This window comes from Tenrec ecaudatus, chromosome 7 (genome assembly GCF_050624435.1).
Source record: "Tenrec ecaudatus isolate mTenEca1 chromosome 7, mTenEca1.hap1, whole genome shotgun sequence".
NCBI classification, from domain to species: domain Eukaryota; kingdom Metazoa; phylum Chordata; class Mammalia; order Afrosoricida; family Tenrecidae; genus Tenrec; species Tenrec ecaudatus.
Genome location: NC_134536.1, coordinates 40,632,825 through 40,656,380, shown reverse-complemented (window position 1 = coordinate 40,656,380; position 23,556 = coordinate 40,632,825). Strand labels below are relative to the sequence as shown.

The window sequence follows — 23,556 nt, the reverse complement described above, 5'->3', positions numbered from 1 at the left end:
CTCTAATCAGAATTAATGACATTTCGGTCACAATGAGAATCGATCCTTAAACCTGTGGGGTTGGTAAGAGTTGCCATCTGAAGTCCAGTAGGCAAGGAGCCCAGATCTGTATTAGGAATGCTAATACCAGTAGCTCAGAGGACAAAGGAAGCAATAAGCCCAAGGGAGGGGGGAAACAACCCAACACAACCTAGTTAACTGATCTGCACAAAATAAGGAAGATTAAGAGTGAAGCACGTGCCAAGAGGAAGGAGGGTGAAGACGAAGAGGAAGAGGATGTGAAAGAAGGGGAGGAAGTAAAAATCACAGCCAGGAATGAATAGGTCAAAGGGGCTAGGCACCTTTCACACAAATCAACAAACCAACACATTGCCCTCTGGCAGATTACAACTCATGGAGAAAGCAAATGTTTAGAAAATGATGGCAACATATATACAAATATGCTTGATAAAATTGATGTAGGGATTGTTATAAGAGCTGTAAGAGCCCCCAGGAAAATGGTCTCAATAAAAAAAATTAAAATAAAGTAAAATAAAAGGACCCCTGGTAACTTGGTGTAATCCATGGTGTTGGGCTGAGAACTGCAAGAGAAGCAGTTCAAATCACCAGCCACACCATGGAAGAAAGATGAGGCTTTCTACTGCATAGAGTGGAGGGAGGGTGCGGTGGAAAGGGGGAACCGATCACAAAGATCTACATATAACCCTTCCCTGGGGGCAGGACAACGCAAAAGTGGGTAAAGGGAGACGTGGTTATAATCTTTCTAAAGGAACATTTGACTTCCAACCTTTAGTTAGCAGCCAAGCACTAAACCACTGTTAGCAAGACTCCTGGCTACAGATATTGTATAGCAGGGGTCCTCTAACTACGGCCCGTGGGCCACATGTGGCCCACAGAGGACATTTATCTGGCCCACCAGGTGTTTCTGCCCCATTTTGATTTTTTACTTCAAAATAAGATATGTGCAGTGTGCATAGGAATTTTTTCATAGTTTTTTTTTAAACTATATTCAGGCCCTCCAATGGTCTGAGGGACAGTGTTTAAAAAGTTTGATGACCCCTGTTATATAGCCTTTCAAAGGTTAAGAAAACCCAAGAGGCGGGTATAGGAAGACTGTATAAGGGAGAGGAGTAATAGCAAGGGCTTCAGAGCCAGAAAGAAGCCCCACTAGTCATGGAGTTGCTTATCCGCTATAGGACGTTAGATATGTGTGTAACCTCTCCCTCCGTCAAACAGGGAGATGAAGACACCATCACATACTCCAGCAAGCTGCGGTGATGCGCTTGCCCAGCATCTTCGTGTGACTGCTCTTACTACTGTCACCACGGAACAGACAGACTGGGATTTGGAGAGATTATCGGTAGTCAGGGCAAGTAAGTGGCAACATTAGGATAAAACCCAGAACTTGCTGGGGCTCCTTCCACCCAGTATCTCCCCTTGGTACACCACAAACTCACACTGTCGTATTCTGTGTAATAAAAGAGACCCTTTCCCCTTTCAAGAGTGGCCTGTAATTCTGTGAGCCGATGATGGAGTCTAGAGAGAGGCAAAAGAGCACCTTCAGGGTAGGGTCTGATCTTTTACTGCTTCCCACCTCCTCTTACCAGTGGAGCCTTGTGTTAATTACAATGGAAAACATCTGTCCTCACGTTCCCCACCTTGGTAACTCAGTTTCCTGTCTTCTTCTATCTCCTATCTCACACCACACACAGGCACAAGTGTTGGCAATGATGGGGCAGCAGGGCAGAGGAAAAGAGAAAACCGATGAGCTCTGGGGGTTCTGCTGGATCAGTGTGCCGCTAACTACAAGATCAGGGGTTCAAACCCATCAGCCTCCTGAAGGAAAAAAATCGAGGCTTTTTTTCCCTGTTCTCTAAAAGATCTCAAGTCTCACAAACCCTAGGAAAGGTTGTTATGAGTCAAAATGACTCATTGGCAACGAGTCTTGAGTTTCTCTTTTTGGATGACACAATGATTGAGAGCTCATCTGCTAACTTAAAGGTCCGCCACTGGAAACCTCCATGGAAGAAAGAAGATGCTGTTTCGGTCCAGATAGACAGCCTGGGAGAGCAATTCCACCCAGCCTTAGAGACTTGCTTTGAGTTGGAGTCAACTTGATGACAGCAGAGTATTTTGTCTGTTTATTTTGGGTATACATTCTATGCCAAACCGGTACCACTGGAAAGAAATTAATGGCCAGGTTCACACATACTATAGTTTAGTTGGTACTTCATGTATTAAAACTAGTTTCTACCCATAAACTATGGATCAGTTACTGGTCTGTTTCTTAGCTCAGAGAAAAGGGAAAATACCTTTTTTTTTAAGTAGCAGTAATTTTTGTTGTTGCTGTTATTTGTCTTCTTCAAATACCACCTATTACCCACTCAGTCTTTTTTTTACATTAAATATAAAAGAAAAGTGACAAAGAGCTAAACGCATGTAATATAACAAGTGGAGCAGGAATTCTCCTTACAGACAAAGATGGCCGGACTGCATCTCACATACTTTGGACATGTTTTCAGGAGAGACCAGTCCCTGGAGAAAGATTATCATGTTTGGCAAAGTGAAGGGACAGGAAAATGCAGAAGGCCCGTGACAAGAAGGATCGGCAAAGCTGTAATAAAGGGCGCAAACATCAGAGCAATTGTGAGGATGACACAGGACTGCAGTGTTTCATTCTGTTGTACAAAAGGTCACTATGAATAGGAACCCACTTACTGGCAACTAACAACAACAATATAAATAACAGTCAAACTATTAAAACTATGGCCATTCTCTGGAAATTTGATATCAATCATGCTGTCAAGATTACATCTCTTGGCTTCCTAATTTCATTCAGTGGCCAAGGATATTCAAATGATTCCTTTTACTCTCTTTGCTTTGCTGATTTTGCGCCCTATCATGTACACCTCAGGGATCATATACTGGCGCAAGAAGCATGTCTTGGAGCAGCAGAACCGTAACTGTGGTCCACGGACCATCAAGGTGGTACCGTAACTGTGGTCCACGGACCATCAAGGTGGTACCCTAACTGTGGTCCACGGACCATCAAGGTGGTACCGTAACTGTGGTCCACAGACCATCAAGGTGGTACCCTAACTGTGGTCCACGGACCATCAAGGTGGTACCCTAACTGTGGTCCATGGACCATCAAGGTTGTACCATAACTGTGGTCCACGGACCATCAAGGTGGTACCGTAACTGTGGTCCACGGACCATCAAGGTGGTACCGTAACTGTGGTCCACGGACCATCAAGGTGGTACCATAGACAACTCTCCTCTGGTTCCTAAATGCTTCCTCCCCCCACCCCCCACCCCCACCCCCACTATCCTGTTCCCAAGTCTGCCTTACAAATCTAGCTAGACCAGAGGATGGACATTGGCACAGATAGCAATTGGAAACACAGGGAATCCAAGGCGGATGATTGGAGTGTGTGTTGAAAAAGGGGAACCTATTACAAGGATCTACATGTGACCTCCTCCCTGGGTAACACAGCAGAAAAGTGGGTGAAGAGAGATGTTGGACAGGGCAAGATAAGAAAAAAATAATAATTTGTAAATTATCAAGGGTTAATGAGGAAGAGGGAAGCGGGGAGGGAGGAGAAAATGAGGAACTGATGCCAGGGGCTTGGGTGGAGAGTGGATATTTTGAGAATGATGAGGGCAATGAATGTACAAATGTGCTTTAAACAATTGATGTATGTATGTATGGACTGGGTTAAGAGCTGTATGAGCCCCTAATAAAATGACTTTAAAACTAAATTTAATAATCATTATTTGGCATTAGTTGTCTTTTTCACACTTATTTTCTCAGGAATGTACATGGACTTTCCCAAAGGAATATGAATGTAGGAGCAGATATGAACGTCCAGCTAATTATTAAACCCAGATAGTTGCTATAATATAAAACCATAGCTCCTTTCTTAAAAATGCTTTCAAAAATGCACATATTTTCTACTAAAATCCTACTTACGTAAGCTGAATTATTGTGAGCTTACAGGGATTGGCAAATATTTTAAGTTTCTCAATTTTAACTCCAAATATAGTATAGAGGGGTAGGTTTCTGAACATTTTTAACAGCAAGAGGACTGCTGAAATGAAAAGCTTCGAGAGTCACTGTCCTAGAAAAGGCCTTAGACGTCGCTTCCATGGCTCATTCCTCTCAGGCAAACTTATTTCCAGTGGAGACCTTTCAAACTTATTACAGGTGAAAAGGGTTAGTCTTATTCTTATACTAGATACGCTTTCCCTTATGAGAACATTTCATAAAACAGCCACAGAGATGGTTAAAAGTGTATGTAGCCTACGCATAGGTGCTAGCGGCCACCACGGTGCCCTGCAGGGAGCGGGAGGAATGCGGAGGACGACCACGGGCAGCCAACCCTGTCCACAGCACTTTGTGACTTTGGGGAAATTAAACCACCTTCCCCACCTCAGCCTTTAAATCTGTAAAATGCTATGAAGAACAAAACCTATCTTGTACGCTGTGGTTGAAGGCCAACTGGCACATATTACATGCTCAAATATTGTTGTTTCTTTGTCATATTTTTTCCACAAAAATTATGTTTAAAAAATAATTCTAAAAAAATAAATAATTTCAAGATCACCCTGAGAACTTTGATCCTGTCATAATGAAAAGTCACATTGCCGGTAGTAACAGTTTCCCTTTTCTTCTTAATATCATGACAAATTAAGACAAACTTGCAAGGCTAATATTTATATTTGATCAATGCTCTTTAAAGCCTCCTAATGTCCCCGTGGGGTAAGAATAGTTGTCATATTCTGGACAGGGAAACTGAGGTTTAGTAAAGACGTGAGGCTTGTTGTGGTCATGCAGCTACTGACATAACATGAACACACATTCGGATGTTCTGAATCCCACATTCAGTGCCCGTTTTGTTCAACTGCATTTCCCAGTAGGTCAGTCATCAGACTGGGAAAATGTAGGCTGATAAAGAGTCTGTGGAGGGGACTCTTATCTGTCCATCACAGAAAGAAGCCATGTCTGGGCGGCTCTGTAGGCCTATTGTACTACCAGCTTGACACCCGGCGGGTGCTCTGTGCTGACTGGTCAGCAAATGAAGACAAACTCCTCTTTGGATGTGACCACAGGGGTTGGTGGCATTGTCTTGATGCGCATCCACCTCATTACCTGGGATTTCTGCGGCGGGTTATGTCTCCAAGTCATACAAACTCGTCCTGTTTTCCTCACACCTACTGTCATGGTTTGGATGATTGCTTTGTTTTCTGACAGGTGGAATATTATTTATCAACCATGTTTTAAAAAAAGATTTCATTAACTGTTTTTATCTAATAAAGCAAACATGTAATACAATTGTTTTAAGCATTAGCCAAGGTAAATGTTTAGAGAAACCTGAAATACTATTAGTTCAAACATTTGATTTACCTAGCAATGTATGTCATGAGCTTCACTTATTTATTTATTTCAACACTGTCCTTAACGAGAGGAGTTCGTTCTTTCATCCCGATGTTTAATTCATAGCAGCAACTTTAAATATTTATGCATTTCCCTGTCATTGCTGTTTAGCTAGGAGGCTGGGTGGTTCAGTTTGCTGGCAAAGGGAAAGCAGTGACACTGCAGCAAAATAAATAAATAAGCCCCTTTACCCCCAGAAAAAGCAGTTTCGTTTCAAAAACATAAAATGAAAATTTCAAACAGTTGATGAACCAAGTCACTGGTTTTTCTGTGTTGCTGTAAATCAGTCAGGGAGCACTCTGTGACCACAGTCCTCTTCCATAAACTCCGCCGTGTGAGAAGTGCTACTTAGCTGCACGGCCCAGTAATGATGAACTTGACATTTTCTTTTAAGTGATCAGATGACTCTAACTTCAACCTACAAAGCAGCCGAAGCTACTCTTTACTGGCCAATTTCTTCTTCGTATCATCTTCTGGGAAATCCAATTCTTACCTAAGATTTTCCATGCGTAAAATGTGATTTTATTAGGGTACTTCATTCGCTATCATTTCCTCAGGATGAATGCTTTTCCAGGCAACCAAGACTGTTTCAATGTTTAAAATTTTCAGGGTTTGTACTTCACTGTTTTGTAAAGAAACCTTTTCGACAAATTGGCTAATTACAACCCTGGGACCTTGTTTTGATTCTGATACAAACTAACAGTATAAATAAATGCGTGACACAACATTTGAACACAGATGAATATGCAAATGTAGTATTTTTAAGGTACAAAAAGAGTAATGCCAACATATTTTCCAGGAACTCAAGCGGAAGGCGAATTTTGAGACCGATGAGGGCAACGAATGTATAAGGATGCTTGACTCAATTGATGTATATATGGATGCGATAAGAGTTGTATGAGCCCCAATAAAAGGATTTTTTTTAAAAACTCTCTTCTTATCTTTTTAGAAATAATTACTGAAATAGTTATGCTGACATAGAATTCAGAAATGCACTTTAAAGTAACACAGAATGGGGAAGAGCCTGGGGTCATGGAGATGTCATGCGGCGTATTTGAAGGTTCATTATTCTTTCTTAATTTATTTTTTTTTACTGTTTATTTAAAATATTTATATGTTTGAAATTCCTCATTTCCCACTACCATGGAATAGACTCTAACTCGTGGCCACCTTATTTATGAAACTTGTCTTTCTGGAAGCAGCTTTCCTCGTGTTTTTCCCTAGGAAGAATCTGGTGGGTTTGAACAACCAACCTGTGGTTAGCAGTCCAATGCTCACCCAATCTTAAGTCCATAGTACTCAGCAGCACTAACAACACACAATGCCCAGAGCTTGATTTGTAAATATAATTTGCCACTAAAGGGAATGGAAACTCCATTAGAAACCATGCCTCCAAGTCAGATGAGAAAAATGGATAGTCAGTCTCAGAGACATCTTTTGCAACAAATCAAAGAAAGAAGTAAAGGATGGAACTTTTGCTGTGGGGTGTGCTGAATCCCTTAAGAATAACGAAGCTTCTGTTGAACTGGGGCAAATATGAACATCTAAAATTAATAATAAAAATAAACAGTTTATTAGCCTGTAATGATATTCAGAAACAAAAACAGAGACAGAATGAAAAACAGTTAGTGTAGAAGAATGCCAGCCAATAAATGTAGGAAGAATAAACTTAAGAAAGCACAATTAAAAAAATCAAGTGACAGGTTATTATTGGCAAATAGGGCCTTAATACAAATTTCTTGTATGATCCCACAGATTAGTATTAATTGTAGATAGATCCAAAAAAAAGTATATTTTTAATAGGGAGCTCTGGTAGACATCATCTTAACCAAGTGCTCAGACTTCAGCACCAATTCTGGGACGATCAGACACCACACACCAAAGTGTCATCTCTGAAGTCGTTTGGCTAAGAGTGTTTAACATTCAACAAATCAGGAGGCAACAATCAGACAAATTCAGAAAGCTTGTTTGGACTGGTCAAAAATATTAAATATAAAAAGTAGAGGGCTGACCAAGATTCAAAGCAGCCAATGCAATGGAACTCAATGCAACGTATCATCCTTGAGTGGATTCCAGGTCAGGACTAGGAAAGGGGGAAGCAACATGAGACAATATTGTGACAATTGGAGACATTACAGCCTGTCTGTACATTAGATGTAGTTATTGTACTCTCATTCCACGTCATAAGTAGTCTTTGAATGCCTTTCTCAAGCCGATACATCATAATAAGTGTAACTGTACCTAAGAACACAGCACATGTACAGATAGAGGATAGGAAGGCCATACAACGCAACAATAGTTGGATTGTTCCAGGGGAAAAGTGCACTGATGTTTGTGCTCTTATTCTCTTATCAACTTATCAAGCACTGACATATTATCAAATTTTCAAGATAAAAAGCTGGTGCCCAACATGACACGGTCTGGTGACATCTAAATAGGAAGCTACGTACAAGTAACTGGGTAGCATCCCCCTTGCTCTTCTGGGTCCTGTCTCTGGTGCTCTCTTTCTGAAGGAGGGCTTGCTCTGCAAACGAAATCTCCAAGTTCATGTCTGTTTCCGGCCCACGTGCTTCCTCGGGCACCAGTGGCTGCGGCTCCTGTTCAGCAACAAGCCGAGATGCTTGGTCTGGGGGAGGGGGAGAGAGATCACAGTCGTCTATGACATGTGTGCTTTTTCTTTCAACTCGAAGACTCGGTAAAAACCTGAAAGATTAATACTCTTTTCTCTGGGCAATAGTTAGTGTGTCAAGTCCATTCTAACTCAGAATCTAAGTAGCCCATCGAGTTCTCTCAGCTGTAACTCTGACAGAGGCGGATAGTCGTGCTACAGCATACAGCTGGATGAGTCTAAGGCAACAACCTTTTAGTCAGCAGGTAACTGCTCAAGCACTGCACCACCAAAGCTCCTCAGGGAGTTATTACCATTATTATAAAGGGAAAACATATTTATGGAATCGAAAAGTCATGGGAAAAGTGAGGAGGCAAGAGAGAAGCAGGCGAGTCAATAGTTCAATAGAGGACTCTTGGCAATCACAATTCTTAAACTCCAATTCCCAAACATTGCCAGTGGATATCAAATTCTTAATGAAAAATCCCTATAAAGAATAAGGAAATACTTTTATTATTATGGTCATTCTGAAGAGTTAAAAGCAAAAATGGAAATGGGAGGTGGTTAGTGACAATCCCTCTTAGAACTAATGATGTGGTAGTCCATTTCCCCAGGGATGAACCGATTCCTAGAGAAAAATTTACCTGCAACTGCCATGTCCTTTATGAAACACCACATACCTACCACAGTGAAAATTCCAAAACAAGAATTACTGCCAAACGCTTATCGCCGCGGAGCTCAGGTTGAGAGGTACCTGGTACAGGAGCCAGAAGGTTTCATACCTGATTTGACCTCAATAAATTACACATATTTTGACCAGGGTAAAATTAATTTGACTTGCTTTTTGTTCTTCTAGTTGGTTTGTTTTTGTCGATCATCTAGGAAAGGGCTGACATTCAAAAGTCCTCCCAAGAAAATACTTATACATTCAATATGTAGTGAATTTTTAGATTTTAATGTCATTCTGATTTGTAAAAGTCGGGAGCCTATAACAGGGATTATTGACATTTTCTCTTTGCTGACTATTAATCTGGAGAAAGTCCAAACTGCAGGAGGAACTCAGATGGAACATTTAGTCCCTGCTCACACGGAACCTTCTGGGAAGAACAGTCATAAGGCTTCTTCGAGACAAGGACAGGGAGACTTTGTCTCACAAACTTCAGAGATGTTCTCCGGAGGGACCAGTCCCTGGAGAAGGACATCATGCTTGATAAAGTAGGGGGCAGTGACAAAGAGGAAGGGCCTCCATGAGCTGGATGGACACAGTAGCTTCAACAATACAACAAATCGAAGAACAAGTGTGAGAATGGTGCAGGGCCCGGCGGCAATGTTTCATTCTGGGAACTGACTCGGACCTACCAACAGCGGCAACAAAGTAATGAGACTGTTAGGGGCAGGATTTCAAACACTATTGCCTCAGAAAAATATCATCCTTAGAGTGAATCATTTAAATGAAAAAACAAAAACATCTGTTTATTGAAATAAAAATTAAGAAGCAACTCCCATTCAGCAATCAGGTGTGGCACCAAGATGTGCTTCCTGGGCAGGCCACCTGTGCAGTCTCCTAGGCCTCTCCTACACTTGCTTAAACGCTCTGGTTACACTGTTTTGAATGAGAGCAAGCAGCCCTGTAATTTCAGTTTGCACAGGACCCTGCAAATTCTGCAGCTGCTCTAGGTGACATTTCAAAGCTAAGAAAATCAATACCACTATCCTAAGTCAATTCTAAATGTAAGGCTAAACGTATGTCCCAGGTTTGATTCGCCAGCAACACACATCAAACACTGTATTCCCCACCTGCCAGCAAAGAGCTCATAGATTCCTATAATGTTGATCCAGTTTCAGCAGAGCTTCCAGATTAAAAGAGACTAGAAAGAAAGGTTTGGTGATCTAATTCCCCAAACTAGTCAATGCAAATACCATGAATCACAACAGATCCCATTCGGCAAGGGTTGCCAGAGTTGGGGCTAACTCACAGCCCAGCCACACAGGAACAATGCTGTTGCTAAATCTCAGTAAGTAGGTTTTAACTCGTAACTCAAAACAAAGAAGTCACCTCACTGTCTTTGAGTTATTTTGACTCATAGTGACCCAATAAGGCAGGTAGACCTGACCTGATGGGTTTCTAAGATGGTAACTCTTCACAGGAGCGGAAAGTCTTGTCTTTCACTTATGGAATGACTAGTGGTTTCCAATAGCAACCTTGTGGCTAGTGGTCCAATGTGTAACCACTACCCCACCAGGACCTCTATTTCAATGTACATTGATCCTACGACAACAGAATGCAATGTGCCCAGTCTGGTGCGAGCACCGCAATGGCTGCTAGGTTTGAGCCCACTCTGATAGGCACTGGGTTGGCCTGCCTCGGTGAGGCCTCTTCTTCACCGACCATCTGCTTTACAAAGCATGATGTCCTTCCCCAGGAACTCCTCGCTCCTGACAAAAGTCCTAAGTCCTCTACGAAGAGCATTCTAGTGGCACTTCTTCCAAGAACATTTCTTTGTTTTTTTTAGAAGTGTATCAATTCTTCAGTCTGCTCATTCACTGTGCCACTTTCATATGCACGTATGATTTGGGTTAGGTGCACACCTTCGTCCTAGAATATCTTTGCTTTCTCACATGCTAAAAAGGTCTTTTGTAGCAGATCTCCCCAGTGCTCTGTGTCTTCTCATTTGAGTGCTGCTTCCGTAAGTGTCGTTGTGGATCTAAGTGAAATGACAGCCTTGGCAATGTCACCCCTTTATTTATTACGATGTGGCCTATCGGTCCCGTTGGGGAGAATTTTGTTTTGAGGTGTAATCCATGCTGAAAGCTAACATATTTGGTCTTCATCAATAAGTGCTTCAAGTTATCTTCGCCTTCAGCAAACCAAGTGGTATTATCTACACATCACAGGTTGTTAACGTCTTCCTTCACTCCTGCGCCATATTCTTCATCTATCCAATTCCATGGATTGTTTGCTCAGCAGACAGATTGAATAAGTCTGGTAGAAGGGGACAACCTTGATACACATCTTTCCTGATTTTAAACAACTCAATATTGCTTTGATCGGTTTGGAATGACTATATGAAGGTTTCACATGAGCACAAAGAAATGCTCTGAAATTTACATTCCCTGCAATGTTATTCTTAATTTCTTATCATCCACATACCATATATACTTGTATATAAGCCAAGGTTTTCAGCACATTTATTATGCAGTTTTTGTGGTAAAATTAGGTGCCTCAGCTGATATTCAGGTCGGCTTATACTTGAGTCAATATGGCAATCAAATGCCTTTGCATACGCGATACAACACAGGCAGACATTTTCTCAATCTCTTCGCTTGCTGCCAGCATCCATCCGACATCACCAATGGTATTCCGAGTTCCACATTCTCTAGGGAACACAGCTTGAACTTCTGGAAGTTCCTTGTCCATTTACTACTACCACAGTGTTGGAATTATCTTCAGCAAATTTTTCTTTGTGTATGATATTAATACTATGGTTCTCTACTATTTGAGTTTTCTTAGCTCACTATAGTTTAGAATGGGCACAAACATGAATCTCGTCTAGTTGGCTGGGCTGACGATTATCTCCAAAAGTTTTGACATAGATGAGTGAGTGCTTTCAGAGTTGACTGAAACTGATACTCTATCAGTGCACGGACCTTGGTTTTCCTCTAATGCCTCAGTGCAGCTTGGCCTTTGTCCGTCAATACCCTGCAACTCCTGAGATGGACGAATGTCAACAAATTCTTTTGGGTTCTGTGAGGGTATGTGTTCCTCCTTTTGATGCTTCCAGCATGGTTCCGTACTTTGGCCCTAAAGTCTTTCAACAATGCAAGCTTTTCTTCAGTTCCGAACTTACCTCAGAGCTTAGTTTTCACCCACACAAGGGGGAGGTCCAAAAAAGGAGCAATAACGCTAATGAGCTGTACACACCTTAGAACGATTGACCAGATGAGGTCAAGGGACCCGCATTTTCTGATGGACAAAGTGCAAAGGGATTAATTTAGAAGTAAAAAAATGGAGGGAATTTCAAGGAATGAGATTAAATTGAACGCAAATCAATTGTTGACTGTAAAACTGGTTATCTGCTCTGTAAATCTTCACCTAATTCACAACAAAAAGTTTTGAATAAAAAAAAAGTTCATTTGAGCATTATTATAATTAAGTATATTAAACACTGGACCTGTACAGTGTGATGAAAAGTCAAAATTGATATGTAACAGTGGCTTACTTTGAAATGTGAGAACATGTTAAAATTTTATAGCTATTTTTCATTTAGAAAAAGTATTTTTAATTAGATGTGGAGAAAAATGTGTATGGGAAAAATGACTGAATATAGACCACGTTACCCATGCCTGTAGATTTTAAGCAGAGCCCCTCAAACTTTGGAACTCCAGGCCCTGTTTTCCCTGCATTTTATTCCGCACCTTCCCATGTTTGCATAGCACTGGTTAATTCACTGGCTGGCGGGAGAACATGGCACTGCCCGGACAGGTGCGGCAGTAAATACTCCGATTTGGCTGGCTTTACATAGATGCTCTTGTTATAGAGATTTAAGGCTCTGTGCCCACTTCATAACATTCCAGCAAGAGCAGATGTAAATCAGGTGGCAATTTGTCACATTTCACTTGCTGCTGCAAGCTATGCTGGAAAGCGCTCACCTAATGAACTTGACTTCCAGAACTTCTGTTTATCTGGCCTGCACTGGTAATCTCTGGCACCACAGGAAGCCACCAAGCATAGACAGTGTTTGCTTCAATATCTATCTAGTAATTCCCACTCTTCCCTCAAAGCTGGTAGTAGCACATGGACATTGGCATGAGGGTTCATTTCCCCACATGACCCGGCTCACTAGCAGACCGGTGCTGGTTCGTCTAGCTTATTCGCCACATAAACTGTTGCTGATTTTTAAATTGGGGGAAATAATCACTAATTTCATCTGGATTTAAAACATACAGCTAAAGAAACTTCTATAGAATAATTGTAAGCTGCAAGTGCTTATAGTGATGTAACTATACAGGCATGAATGTGTATCTATGAAGGAGTCCAAGTAGCTTAGTGGTTTACAGCTGAGCTGCTAAACAAAACGTTGGGGCTTCAAATCCACCAGCTGCCACATAGGAGAATTCTGGCACTCTGCTCCCCTGAAGACTATAGTCTTCTCAACCCTATGGGGCGGTACTATCCTGTCTTAAAAGGTTACTGTGAGTCAGAGTCTACTTGAAGGCACCCCAGAACAACTACCAATGTTGTATGTATGGATGCACACGTATTTACACACCTACCATATCTATTCATATATAAGACGAGTTTTTCAGCACATTTTTAATGCAGTTTTGTGGTAAAATTAGGTGCCTCGGCTGATATTTGGGTCAGCTTATACTCGAGTATATATAATATTTATTATACAAAGCTACATGGGGGGCCATGGTGGTTTTGTGGGAGAGTTCTTGCCTTTCATGCAGAAGACCTGGTCCAGTCCTGGCCAGTGGTACCGTGTGAAAAGTCACCATCCACCTGTTCTGTTGCTCTAATGCTGAACAGGTTTCAGCGGAGCTTCTAGACTACGATAGACTAGGAAAAGGGTCTGGCAATCTCCTACTGAAAAATCCACCAATGAAAATCCTACGGACCATAATGTTTTGCTATATCACCAATGGGATGGTGCAGCGTGCCAAGCAGCATTTCCGCTGTAACAAGTGCAGGACGTAATGAGTCCAGGATGGTTCAACAGCAGCTAACAACAGACATAGATATAGATATGTTTATTTTAAAGCCATGGATGTGGGACAGAAGGTTTAAGAAAAATATAAAAGGAAAAATAGAGATACCGAATGCCCGAAGATTTTACCATGGGCCATGCAATCTTGGACTAACACATGATTGACAGGAAGGTTGGGAATACCTCTCTGTCGTCCACAGTTTGCCTGAGTTTCCTTCTCCCACAAATCCCAATCCAAACACAGTCTTATTGATAGCGGTGGCTCCTCCAAGCACCAGGTCTCCCAAATTTCATCAGGAGAAAATGGTTAAGTCTCTGAACTAGAATCTAGCAGGCACAGACTACCTTAGTCACAATTAAAAATATATATATATTACATTAAGGATTAACTTTAAAATGTAATTTAGTACGTTTTTCCTTTTACTAGACAAATGAAAATAGCTATATAATAAATAACTGATAATAAAGCCTTCATATTTATTTTCATCTCTGCTGTGAATTTCCAATTCATTTCTGAAACCACAAATATAGACAAGCATAAATAAAAGGAGAATTGTGATCAATTATGCAAGAAACCTCTGAAAAGCAATCCTTTCATGCATTGAGGTTGAGAAGAATGTTCCAAAATCCATTGAAACATATGCTTGAATAATGACATCTCAACTCTTGTTATAAAATAAAGTCATAGACTGACATGTAGATAAAAACTGTGTAACTTCTTTACAATTAAGGGAAAAGATGCTGGTAATAAATATGACATGATGAAAGCTCAATTCCACCTAGCTAGAGCTTATGGGATAGAGTGATAAAACTGAAATGCAGGCTCTGCCTACTCAGAGTGTGACCCAGAGAAAGGGACTTCATATCTCTGAGCCTCAATTCTCTCATCCGTAAAATGGCTGAGTACATTATGGATGGGACTGTGTCCTCTAAGAAAAGATGCTGTAAGTCCTAACCTCCACGCCCGAGATGATCAGCCATGGCTGTCTTTGTGATATTACTGTGGCAGACTTGTGTGGCCTGTCTTTTGAGTCTATCTGTTCTGAGGCAGGGAAGAGATGAAACAAGCAGACAGCCAGAGCAGAGATGGGGAAGGAGGGGTCATAAGGTTCTGCAATCTAAACTTGGACTTCTAGCGGCGAAAACTCCGAGAAAATAGATTTGTTTGTTGAAGTCATCTACTTGTGGTATTTCTGTTACAGCAATATTAGATATGGAACACAAAGACCCGCCATGCTGGGCTCGAGTTTATCATGTGAGGTAACGCGCTCTGCATAGTATCTGGCACAGTGGAAACACTCACAGAAGATATGAATATGCATATGGGTGCTGCAATATAAGAGACCTCAGACATTAAACATCGAGGGCCCACTATGCTGTCAGCATCATGACATTATCCACGTGATTCACCTTCATATTTTAATATTGTTTGTTTACTAGAATTGAGGATGAGTATTTTTAAAGGTTGTATCTGCTTGTTACTGTAATAAATGGGAAAATACAAGAGAATCAGTCCAACATACCATCTTTTCCTTGGTGTTTGTTTTCATTTGTTCTGACTGACTGAATTTCAGTGCCATCTGGTGCCTAAAGATAGAAAATGGGCCATTTAGTCACACACTTACAACCAGAAGAAATGGTATCATAAACCATCCTGTTACCACCCTTCAGCATGCAAGATATACACTCAGAATTATAGGACTCACAGCATGAGGAGGTAGTACTGACATGTGTGCGATGACAGGTAAGACATAATGCAACGCTCTGTGGACAATATGAACAGTACCGGGGGTCCCTGTCATCAAGGACACCCAAACCAGTAACACCCACTGATGAACAAATCAACAACACAATATTAGAGATCCAGACAGTGGGACAGTGGCGGGTTTATTATTTCACAATATAAAGAACTTAAGTACTGATATACACCACAACATGGTTGGTCACTGAAAACATTGTGCTGGGTGAAAGAAGCCAGGTGGAATGGCACACATATTTTTTTAATGATTCAAGGATTTATTAAGTCATACATGCAAAACAATGCTAATTGCATTAGCAAAGATCAAGGTAAAAACACTCCACAATTCTGCAATTGTCAATTAAAAAGAAAAACATTTATTTTAGTGGTTGCAAGTCCCAATGCTGTGTTCTCGCCAGTGTGCCAGGCGCACGAAGGTGGTTAGCACGATCTTACAGAACCTCATGGGCCCAGAGGAGACGCTACAACGGGAAGCAGCGTGTCCACGCAGGGGTGAGGTTGGGTGAGTCTGGTTAGGGTTGGTAATCTGGCAAGACCGTGAGGTCAGAGAGGGTGCTGATGGAAGCACCCACCGCTATTTTAGCCATGGTCAGGCAGCGACATGTGATCTTCACGCCTAGTTACTAGGGCTTCCAGGGGAAGCTAGGGATCAGACAGGAGTCTGGATAAATTATATGAATTGGTCTATTTGAAGGATTCTTAAAGTAATCACGCGGTTGGATTTTCATCACTAAAGAAACTAGCCTTTGCTGCCATTTTACCTCAAAGGACTAGCAAGCCTCCTGCTCCACTTCAGCTCTAAGAAGTATCTTATAAAGCACTCAGGCAGATGTGTAAGGGCCATTGCATACAGCTTAGAGACTAGCAGTGCCCAGAATGATGCCCCCAAACCAAACTATACCCCAAACACCAGAGCCACTGTCATCAAGTCGATTCAGACTCATCGTGACTCTTTAGGACAGAGGCGAGCTAGTCCTTAGGCTTTCTAAGATCGTGAGTCTTTACTGGTACAGACAGCTTCCTCTTTCTTTCTCAGAGCAAATCGTGGGTTTGAACCACCGACCTTGTGGTGAGCAGCCCAATGCCTACCCCACAGTGCCAACATGCCTCTCAGAGACTGCCAGATCACAGGTGTGGAATAAGGATGCCCCGCGCCACTTTCAGCACCTCCAAAAACAAAACAAGACTCAAGCTCACTGCCATTGAGTGGACACTGACGCACAGCGACCTTACAGGAGAGGCAAAACTATGCCTGGGAGTTTCTGAGAGCGCAACTCCTTACTGGCGTAGAAAGCCTGATCGTTCTCCCACCTCAGGGCAGAACTATACCATCTTCCTTCCCTCTGCCCACCAGCCTGCTGAGCACTCACCTGCCTGGAGACAAGGGGCACAGAGAGTGATTCTAATCTTACATATGAACACGCATATTTTGGAACATGTGGTTAAGAGTGTTTTTGTCAGCAATTGAAGATGACAGTGCAGGTGGTATTCATTTCTGTGTGCTATTTCCTAGTGTCAGCAGGGGATACTAGGCATTTAAAATGGAAGAGTCGAAGAGACCCTTACTCTGAGAACAGAAGAACTGCACAAGAAGATGGCTGGCCCTGGTTTGTTTGAGAGATCGGGGATGTGAAGCAAATCTCTAATGAGTGCAGAGTTTAACTTACAGGCATGCCGTGTAAGCAAGTTAACATTAGCTTAATTCACTCACGCTATTTCACTCTTAATGACTCCAGATGATACAATCCACCATGACCTTGCACTCAAAACATGTGGTTGAAATATTACCAAGAATTTTCTGAAAAATGCTGCTTCTGGCACTGAGGAGCAACATCCTCTTGGAGACTGGCAGAAATCCCACAATATATATTTTGCTTAAACTCAGCTCTCTACCCCCTTCCCCTGTTTTATTTCCTTTTAACTCCCTTCGGGAGGGTTTTGTAATTGGGAAGGAAATGTCATAATACTGTACTTCCCCACCATTCATTTTTTCTATAGCTGGAAACTGAGTCCAGTCCTTCAACTTCAGTGGATGCCCCAACCATCCTCCAGATGGTGGGCAAGTCCATGACTGTCTCACAGCTGCAAGAGACCTGTCTTTGGAAATCTAGTGATCCCCAACGCTCCCATAAATGGAAGGACTGGGCCTGAGCCATAACTGACCGTGCAAACGGAGTAGCAATCTGCAGCTAGAAAGAATTAATCTGAATAACAAAATACCATTAAAGATTTATAAAAACCCTTTTGCTTCTCCATGTATAATACAGAATCACAAAATGTTTATTGCTTACATGTATAGTACTAAGGTATTATAGTATTAAAGGAATGTTTACAGTGTTAAAGGAATCTCATGTCAATCAGATGGCTTCATATCAAAAGCATGTGTGAATATCCAAATAGAGAATGGTGGAGAACTGCTTAAGGCTTGAACTGCATTGCCAAAAAGATCAGGTTTTACTCTCGATGGGACATGGAGCAAGTTACTGAGTCTCTGAGCCTCAGCTATAGGAGCAAAGCAATACCACCTTCCCAGGGTGGTGGCCAGAATGAAAGGCGATCCGCTACTCAAAGTACTTAGCACAGGAAGTGTTCAATAAAGATTGCAGCAATTAATACTGTCGTGGGGTCACTGCCATCACCATCCAAGGTTCCCTTTTTTGGGGGGACGCATCTCAACCACTCCCACTTCTGCCGAGAGCGACTCAAATTGTGACCTGTGTATAGACCACAAAGTAAATCAACTTAGATCTTAAGCACGCTGTTTAGGTTCTAAGTGACTTTTCCCCCATGGCTTTGGGGGATGAATGATGAGTCGCAAGTCTTTTTTGACAGGGCAAAAATATGAATTCATATATTATATGGGACCCATATCTCCCCACAGACAAGTAACACATCGCTCACCAAGTGACTGTTTTGATTGGCTGTGTTCAGGGCACTGCAAACCTTCTCCCTCTACCATACCTCCCCTGGAATCTCTTCATTCCTGAGTCCCGCAGTCTGTCACACTCCTCTAGGAACCAAACTCACGGCCAGTGAGTCAATTCTGACTCATGCAGACCAGGGAAGGGAGGGCAGGGAAGAACTACTCCTATGGGCTTCCACGATGGTAACTGGAGCAGAAAGCCTTCATCTTTGTCCCTCGGAGCAGCTGGGGATTTAGGACCTGCTGACCTGGCAGTCCAATGAGTAAGCACTATGCCACCAGGACTCTTTTCAGATCCCACTAACTTCCCATGATCAATTAATCATGTAACAAATATGCACTGACATGCTATGCAGCGTGCTTAGTACTAGGGAGAAAAGGGAAGTTCTTCATATCGCAGGGTTCCCACATCATCATTTCGCTTCAATCCGCTCACATTCTACATGTCGTCATTCTGCAAAGGGCCCAGGAAACACTAAAGATAGCAATCACCTACATCCTACTTTTCCACAATGACTCACTGGTAGGCATGTGGTGCGAGAAGTCTCCGCTATTACCCTCACGGGGTTAGGCCCGCCTCTAACGCTTCAAAGGTACCTTGTTTCCCTAACATGAGGAGTCTTACACTGCATTCTACCCTTGCTTAACACTCTTTCCCAAACCATTTTACAGATAGTATACCATTCCATGGTTCAATCGCATCAAGCAGGCTTGTTCCATTGCTACTACAATCAGTTTCAAAATACCGTCCTCCTGCTTGAACTCCTTGATATCAGCTCTCCTTTATGCCGCCCCGCCCCTGCCCACTGTACCCCCTACTCCCCAGGAATCCTTATTCTACTTGCTGTCCCCATAGGTTCATAAATCCTGGATTTCATGCATCGAAAACCACATAACAACAATTCGAGAGGGCAAGCCACATTCACAAAATACATCCGAAATAAACACCACTCTGGAAACAACACAAGGACAAGTGGTACTGAAAACCAGATCAGGTCCAAAGTGTGTCAGAGGGGCGTGCCCCACCGGATTAGCTTCTAAACGAGCAGGGACCCGTCGGCTGGGTGCTCTTGTGCTGGAATGTAATAGGTGCTCACGACGTTTACAATGGTTTGAACTACACTGGTTTGGGCCAGGTGATCCCAAGCAACGATGGATGTCTTTGCCTTAACATAATGAAACAGAAATCACAAAACCCACTTTTTCCTTTGCCTCTGTCTGTTGAGCAAATATGTCTCTGACGTCCGGAATCTGGTGCGGTTTGTTTTTCTTTCTCAGGGTCTGAGAGACCATCTCGACTCGCTTCTGAACCGCTGCTGCCTGGGTCCGAGTCAGTGTTGATAAAAACACCATGCTTTCTTGAGGATCGCCAGCGGACTCTCCGAAGAGATTGGACAAACCGGCCTCTTTCAGCCATTCTTCTTCCAATTCGCCCTCTGAGACAGCAAAGGAAAAAAACGTGTTTGCATTTTGAGCACTATGCGAACACTCACATCGCGTAAGCTGTGAAAATGCTTCTCTCTCAACCACACCACCGCACTACTGATCATTATCTGAAACTTGGACAACTGCCATCCACTCCAGCCACAGAGATATCAAATTTTAGATCCATGTCAAATATACGCAATTAAAATTTTTAAATGGCTTCACATGTAATTAACCTCTATCACTTCCATGCAAATGAACTAGGAAGGATATATCATTGCTTTGTCAGAGGAGCAAACCATGAAATGACGTGTTTGCATTGAGTTACAGACGGAAGTCAATGCTGAAGACATGCATTGAAAGTCCAGTTCCTTTGCTTACATTCAGCCCGTCTTAAGATCCCAGAGTCCAACCCTAATTTATGGAAACGCTCATTTTCTGTTCACTGTAGCTGACACGGAGTGTGGGCAGACGTAAACCGCATCTGGGCACCAGAAACAAATCAATTCCAAATTAATTTCTAAATCCTCCCAGTCAGCACATCAGATTTATGTTATTTTAACAAATTAAGGAAAAACGTAGAAGACGGTTTTTCAGAAAAGAGTTTATAGGAAACTAATTCAATACCAGAGTCAATTCAAAATACTGAAGGCAGGAAGAGAACGGCAAAACAATTTCAGTGTGGGGTCAAATTAGCACCAAAGAGAACGAGCTAGAATTGATTGACTCCAAGAACTCTGTTTCTAAGGGAGAGAGACGAGGGAAATGCAGACTTAGTGCACACATGCCTGGGTTTGTAACTCCTCTCTGCACCTTTAGGGCCACAGCTGCCTGGCACCAGTCATTTAGCCTCGAGCAAGCTCCATTTCCTCACCTGTCAACTCAAGCACAGTGCTCGGGCTACCTTGAAACCAGAGGGAGATGGGGAGATGGGAAGAGCTTTGCACAGTGTTACCGTAGCTTGTAACACGTGGTATAGCACTGTTGGTTTGCCTGTCTATCCTGCTATATTATCAACTGCTTGAGGGCAAAACTCAATTATTCATAACGTTGGTTTCAAAACTGCGTGCCAGGCAACAAGAACTGGTTTATTGAAATGAAAAGTAAGTCATTATTAATGCTGTGAAGATAGAATTCGACACCGATGCATAAAACCAAGTAGCCAGAAAAAACCTTGGCATTGCCAGGCCAAGGGGAACAAACAAGATTACTAGAAGAGTCACCTGTTACATTAAAAAAAGCAAGACTCAAAACAACGCAGACCCAAAGAAGGGGCCGGGCCATGGGGAATCACAGCCTTTCGGGAGATCACCTCGTTTAGCAGTCATATATGTACTTATTTTAACTTCGAAGAATCCTGAAACAGTTGATGTCAAGCCAGCATGTAATCTGAATCAGACTTGAGCGTTGTTTTCTCCAACACCTTCTCCCCTTAGTCAGCAGATCATTTGTATGCGTCTCCAAAAACAGACTCAAAGTTTGAGAGATACTCAAAATTATTACAAACAAACTCACCTTTATGAATAATGTACCTGAGAAACAAAGAGAAACTAAAGAGTGAGATGGTTTTATGTGCATACACACACACACACACACACACAAGAAACATTAAATTAAAGGATATTCCCAATTATTCCTTTTAAAGTATCATTAGTAGGTTTTATTGCAATATTTTAGCAAGGGAGAAAGATATATTTACACTGAGTTAGTTGCTTAAGCAACAGACCCCAAGCATTTAGCGACTAGGCATGGCACGGAGAGATAAAGCTCCAGGGCTGGTTTTCACAGTTCCTCTTTTCTATTTAGTATTTATATAAATTGTATGCAGAAGTTTAATGCTCAGGATGCCCTAACGCATACAAAGAGAACTAAGGGAATAGGTGATAAAATTGGGTTTGTTAAACTTGGTGACCTCTGGATGTCGGTGGTAAGAAAACCATCCATGAAATCTAAGAAATGGAAAGTGCTTCATTTATTTCTTCCAGAATGGCCAACGTAATGGTGGAGAGGTAGTGGACTCTGGATGGAAAGGGACTTTGGTGAAATTATGGGAAAAAGAGAGAAAGAAGCAAATGGAGAGGCTAAAAAATTGAATACCGTTTTACATTGTCCAAATTGATCATCTTGGGCTAATCAATTTACCCTGTAGCCTTTCACCCAATCAGGAAGAATCCAGCTTTCAAAGATAAAACGACCAAGACGGAGCTATCGCTGACAACACCCCCACAATATTGGTGTGTGCGGGAGTGTGTATTTTCCTTCTAAAAGAACTTGGCTGGGAAAAAAGCTAAACAAAGTCAAATACTTCAAGCTGAATATTCTTGTTCTGGTCTTCCAGAAAATAGAAAGATGGCGAGTGTTCCTTAGTAACGCACATTGCCAGTCACTAAAGTGAGGAATAAAAAAATAGCTCAAGCCAGTTGACCACTGCAAAATGGCATTATTGAGAAGTAGTGAGCTTCCGATTTCTAGGCATACTCATTGGAGGTGCCCAGTGAACACACGGCTAGGATTTCACAGAAGGAATTTAAGGGGAGCGTTAATGATCTGAACAATCAAGTCTAACCCAAGAGTCTCTAGGGTCTAGTACCTTTTCACCAGCAAGAGTCTATGCAGATCTAGGCCCAAGTGAATTTACTCTTGTCACCTTGCTTTGGACAGCTATCATCTCAACTCTGTCAAAACAAGTAATTTCCAGGGTGACAGGTAACTAACATTGTCTTTTAGGTTATCGTAGTTCCAATCCCCACCCCTCCAAGCCATGTCCCCTTCTTGTCCATGCATTCTTTCCCACTAATATATGGGGTGGCGGGGAGTGGATTATTTAGCTGTTACCATCAGGCTCTTTGACGACCACCACTGCTTGGTCTTTTTGTCTATTGTCCTGGATACTTCTGAGTTCTGTCCAATAGTCTTCCATCGATATTTCATCCAGAGAATCTTGTGAATTCGATCGGTTAAACACTGACTTCTCCGATACTTTGGTGGAGCTTTCCTTGTTCAGGGTATACTCGCCATGTCTGCGACTACAAATTCAAAAGAGAAGACAGTCGGTTTCAGCACAGCAAGAAGAAGTGCCATTCTGAAATATCACAGCACCAAGTCCGGAAGCTCTATAAGTTCTCTTATCGAAGCCAGAGGAATAAGCATGTTGAAACTCTATTTGAGGTGCTGCTGATTTTAATAACAGGCTCTAAGGTCAAGTTTCATTCTCTCCAGAGAAGTATGGTGAAGAGTGATCACCGATATGATCAATTATTTTTCTATTTACTGTCCAGGTAAATTACCTTAAGATCTTTAAATTTGAAAGGTTGTTCTTAGGAAGCAGCAGGAGAGCTCTTGATTACAGGCTCTGACTTAAATTGTGGTTAAATTCCATGCCACATATAATACTTAGCATTTATATTTATCTTCAAAACTCAGTCTAAAGCCTTACACAGCAAGTCTCTGTAACCAAAGAAGGAAGCATGATTTTAACTTACTTTTTTCATTTTGGACATGAATTACAAAGAGGGAATGCTATTTAGTTTGTTGTCATAGTGCACACAGAGAACAACTTTTCATCTTTACTTATAAATGTAATAATATTTTAATATATCCATTTTTAAACATGATAAAATCTTATTCATCAGGCAATTCTGAATACTTGGGAGTTACCACTTAAGAATTACCTTGATTTTGTCAATGAGGGGG

The 23,556-nt window shown here is 41.9% G+C and overlaps 1 protein-coding gene across 2 annotated transcripts in view; it reads right to left on the bottom strand.

Annotated features, from left to right (window-relative positions):
• ARHGAP18 (Rho GTPase activating protein 18) overlaps nt 1–23,556 on the bottom strand; it is a 228,662-nt gene that overhangs the window by 35,855 nt on the left and 169,251 nt on the right. For both annotated transcript variants that reach the window (XM_075554569.1, XM_075554568.1), the window contains exons 2-5: nt 22,699–22,889; nt 19,639–19,874; nt 15,280–15,343; nt 7,888–8,063 (exon numbers count right to left, since the gene is read on the bottom strand). In XM_075554569.1, coding sequence (XP_075410684.1) covers nt 7,888–8,063; nt 15,280–15,343; nt 19,639–19,874; nt 22,699–22,889 — 667 coding nt within the window. The remainder of the gene's footprint in view (nt 1–7,887; nt 8,064–15,279; nt 15,344–19,638; nt 19,875–22,698; nt 22,890–23,556) is intronic.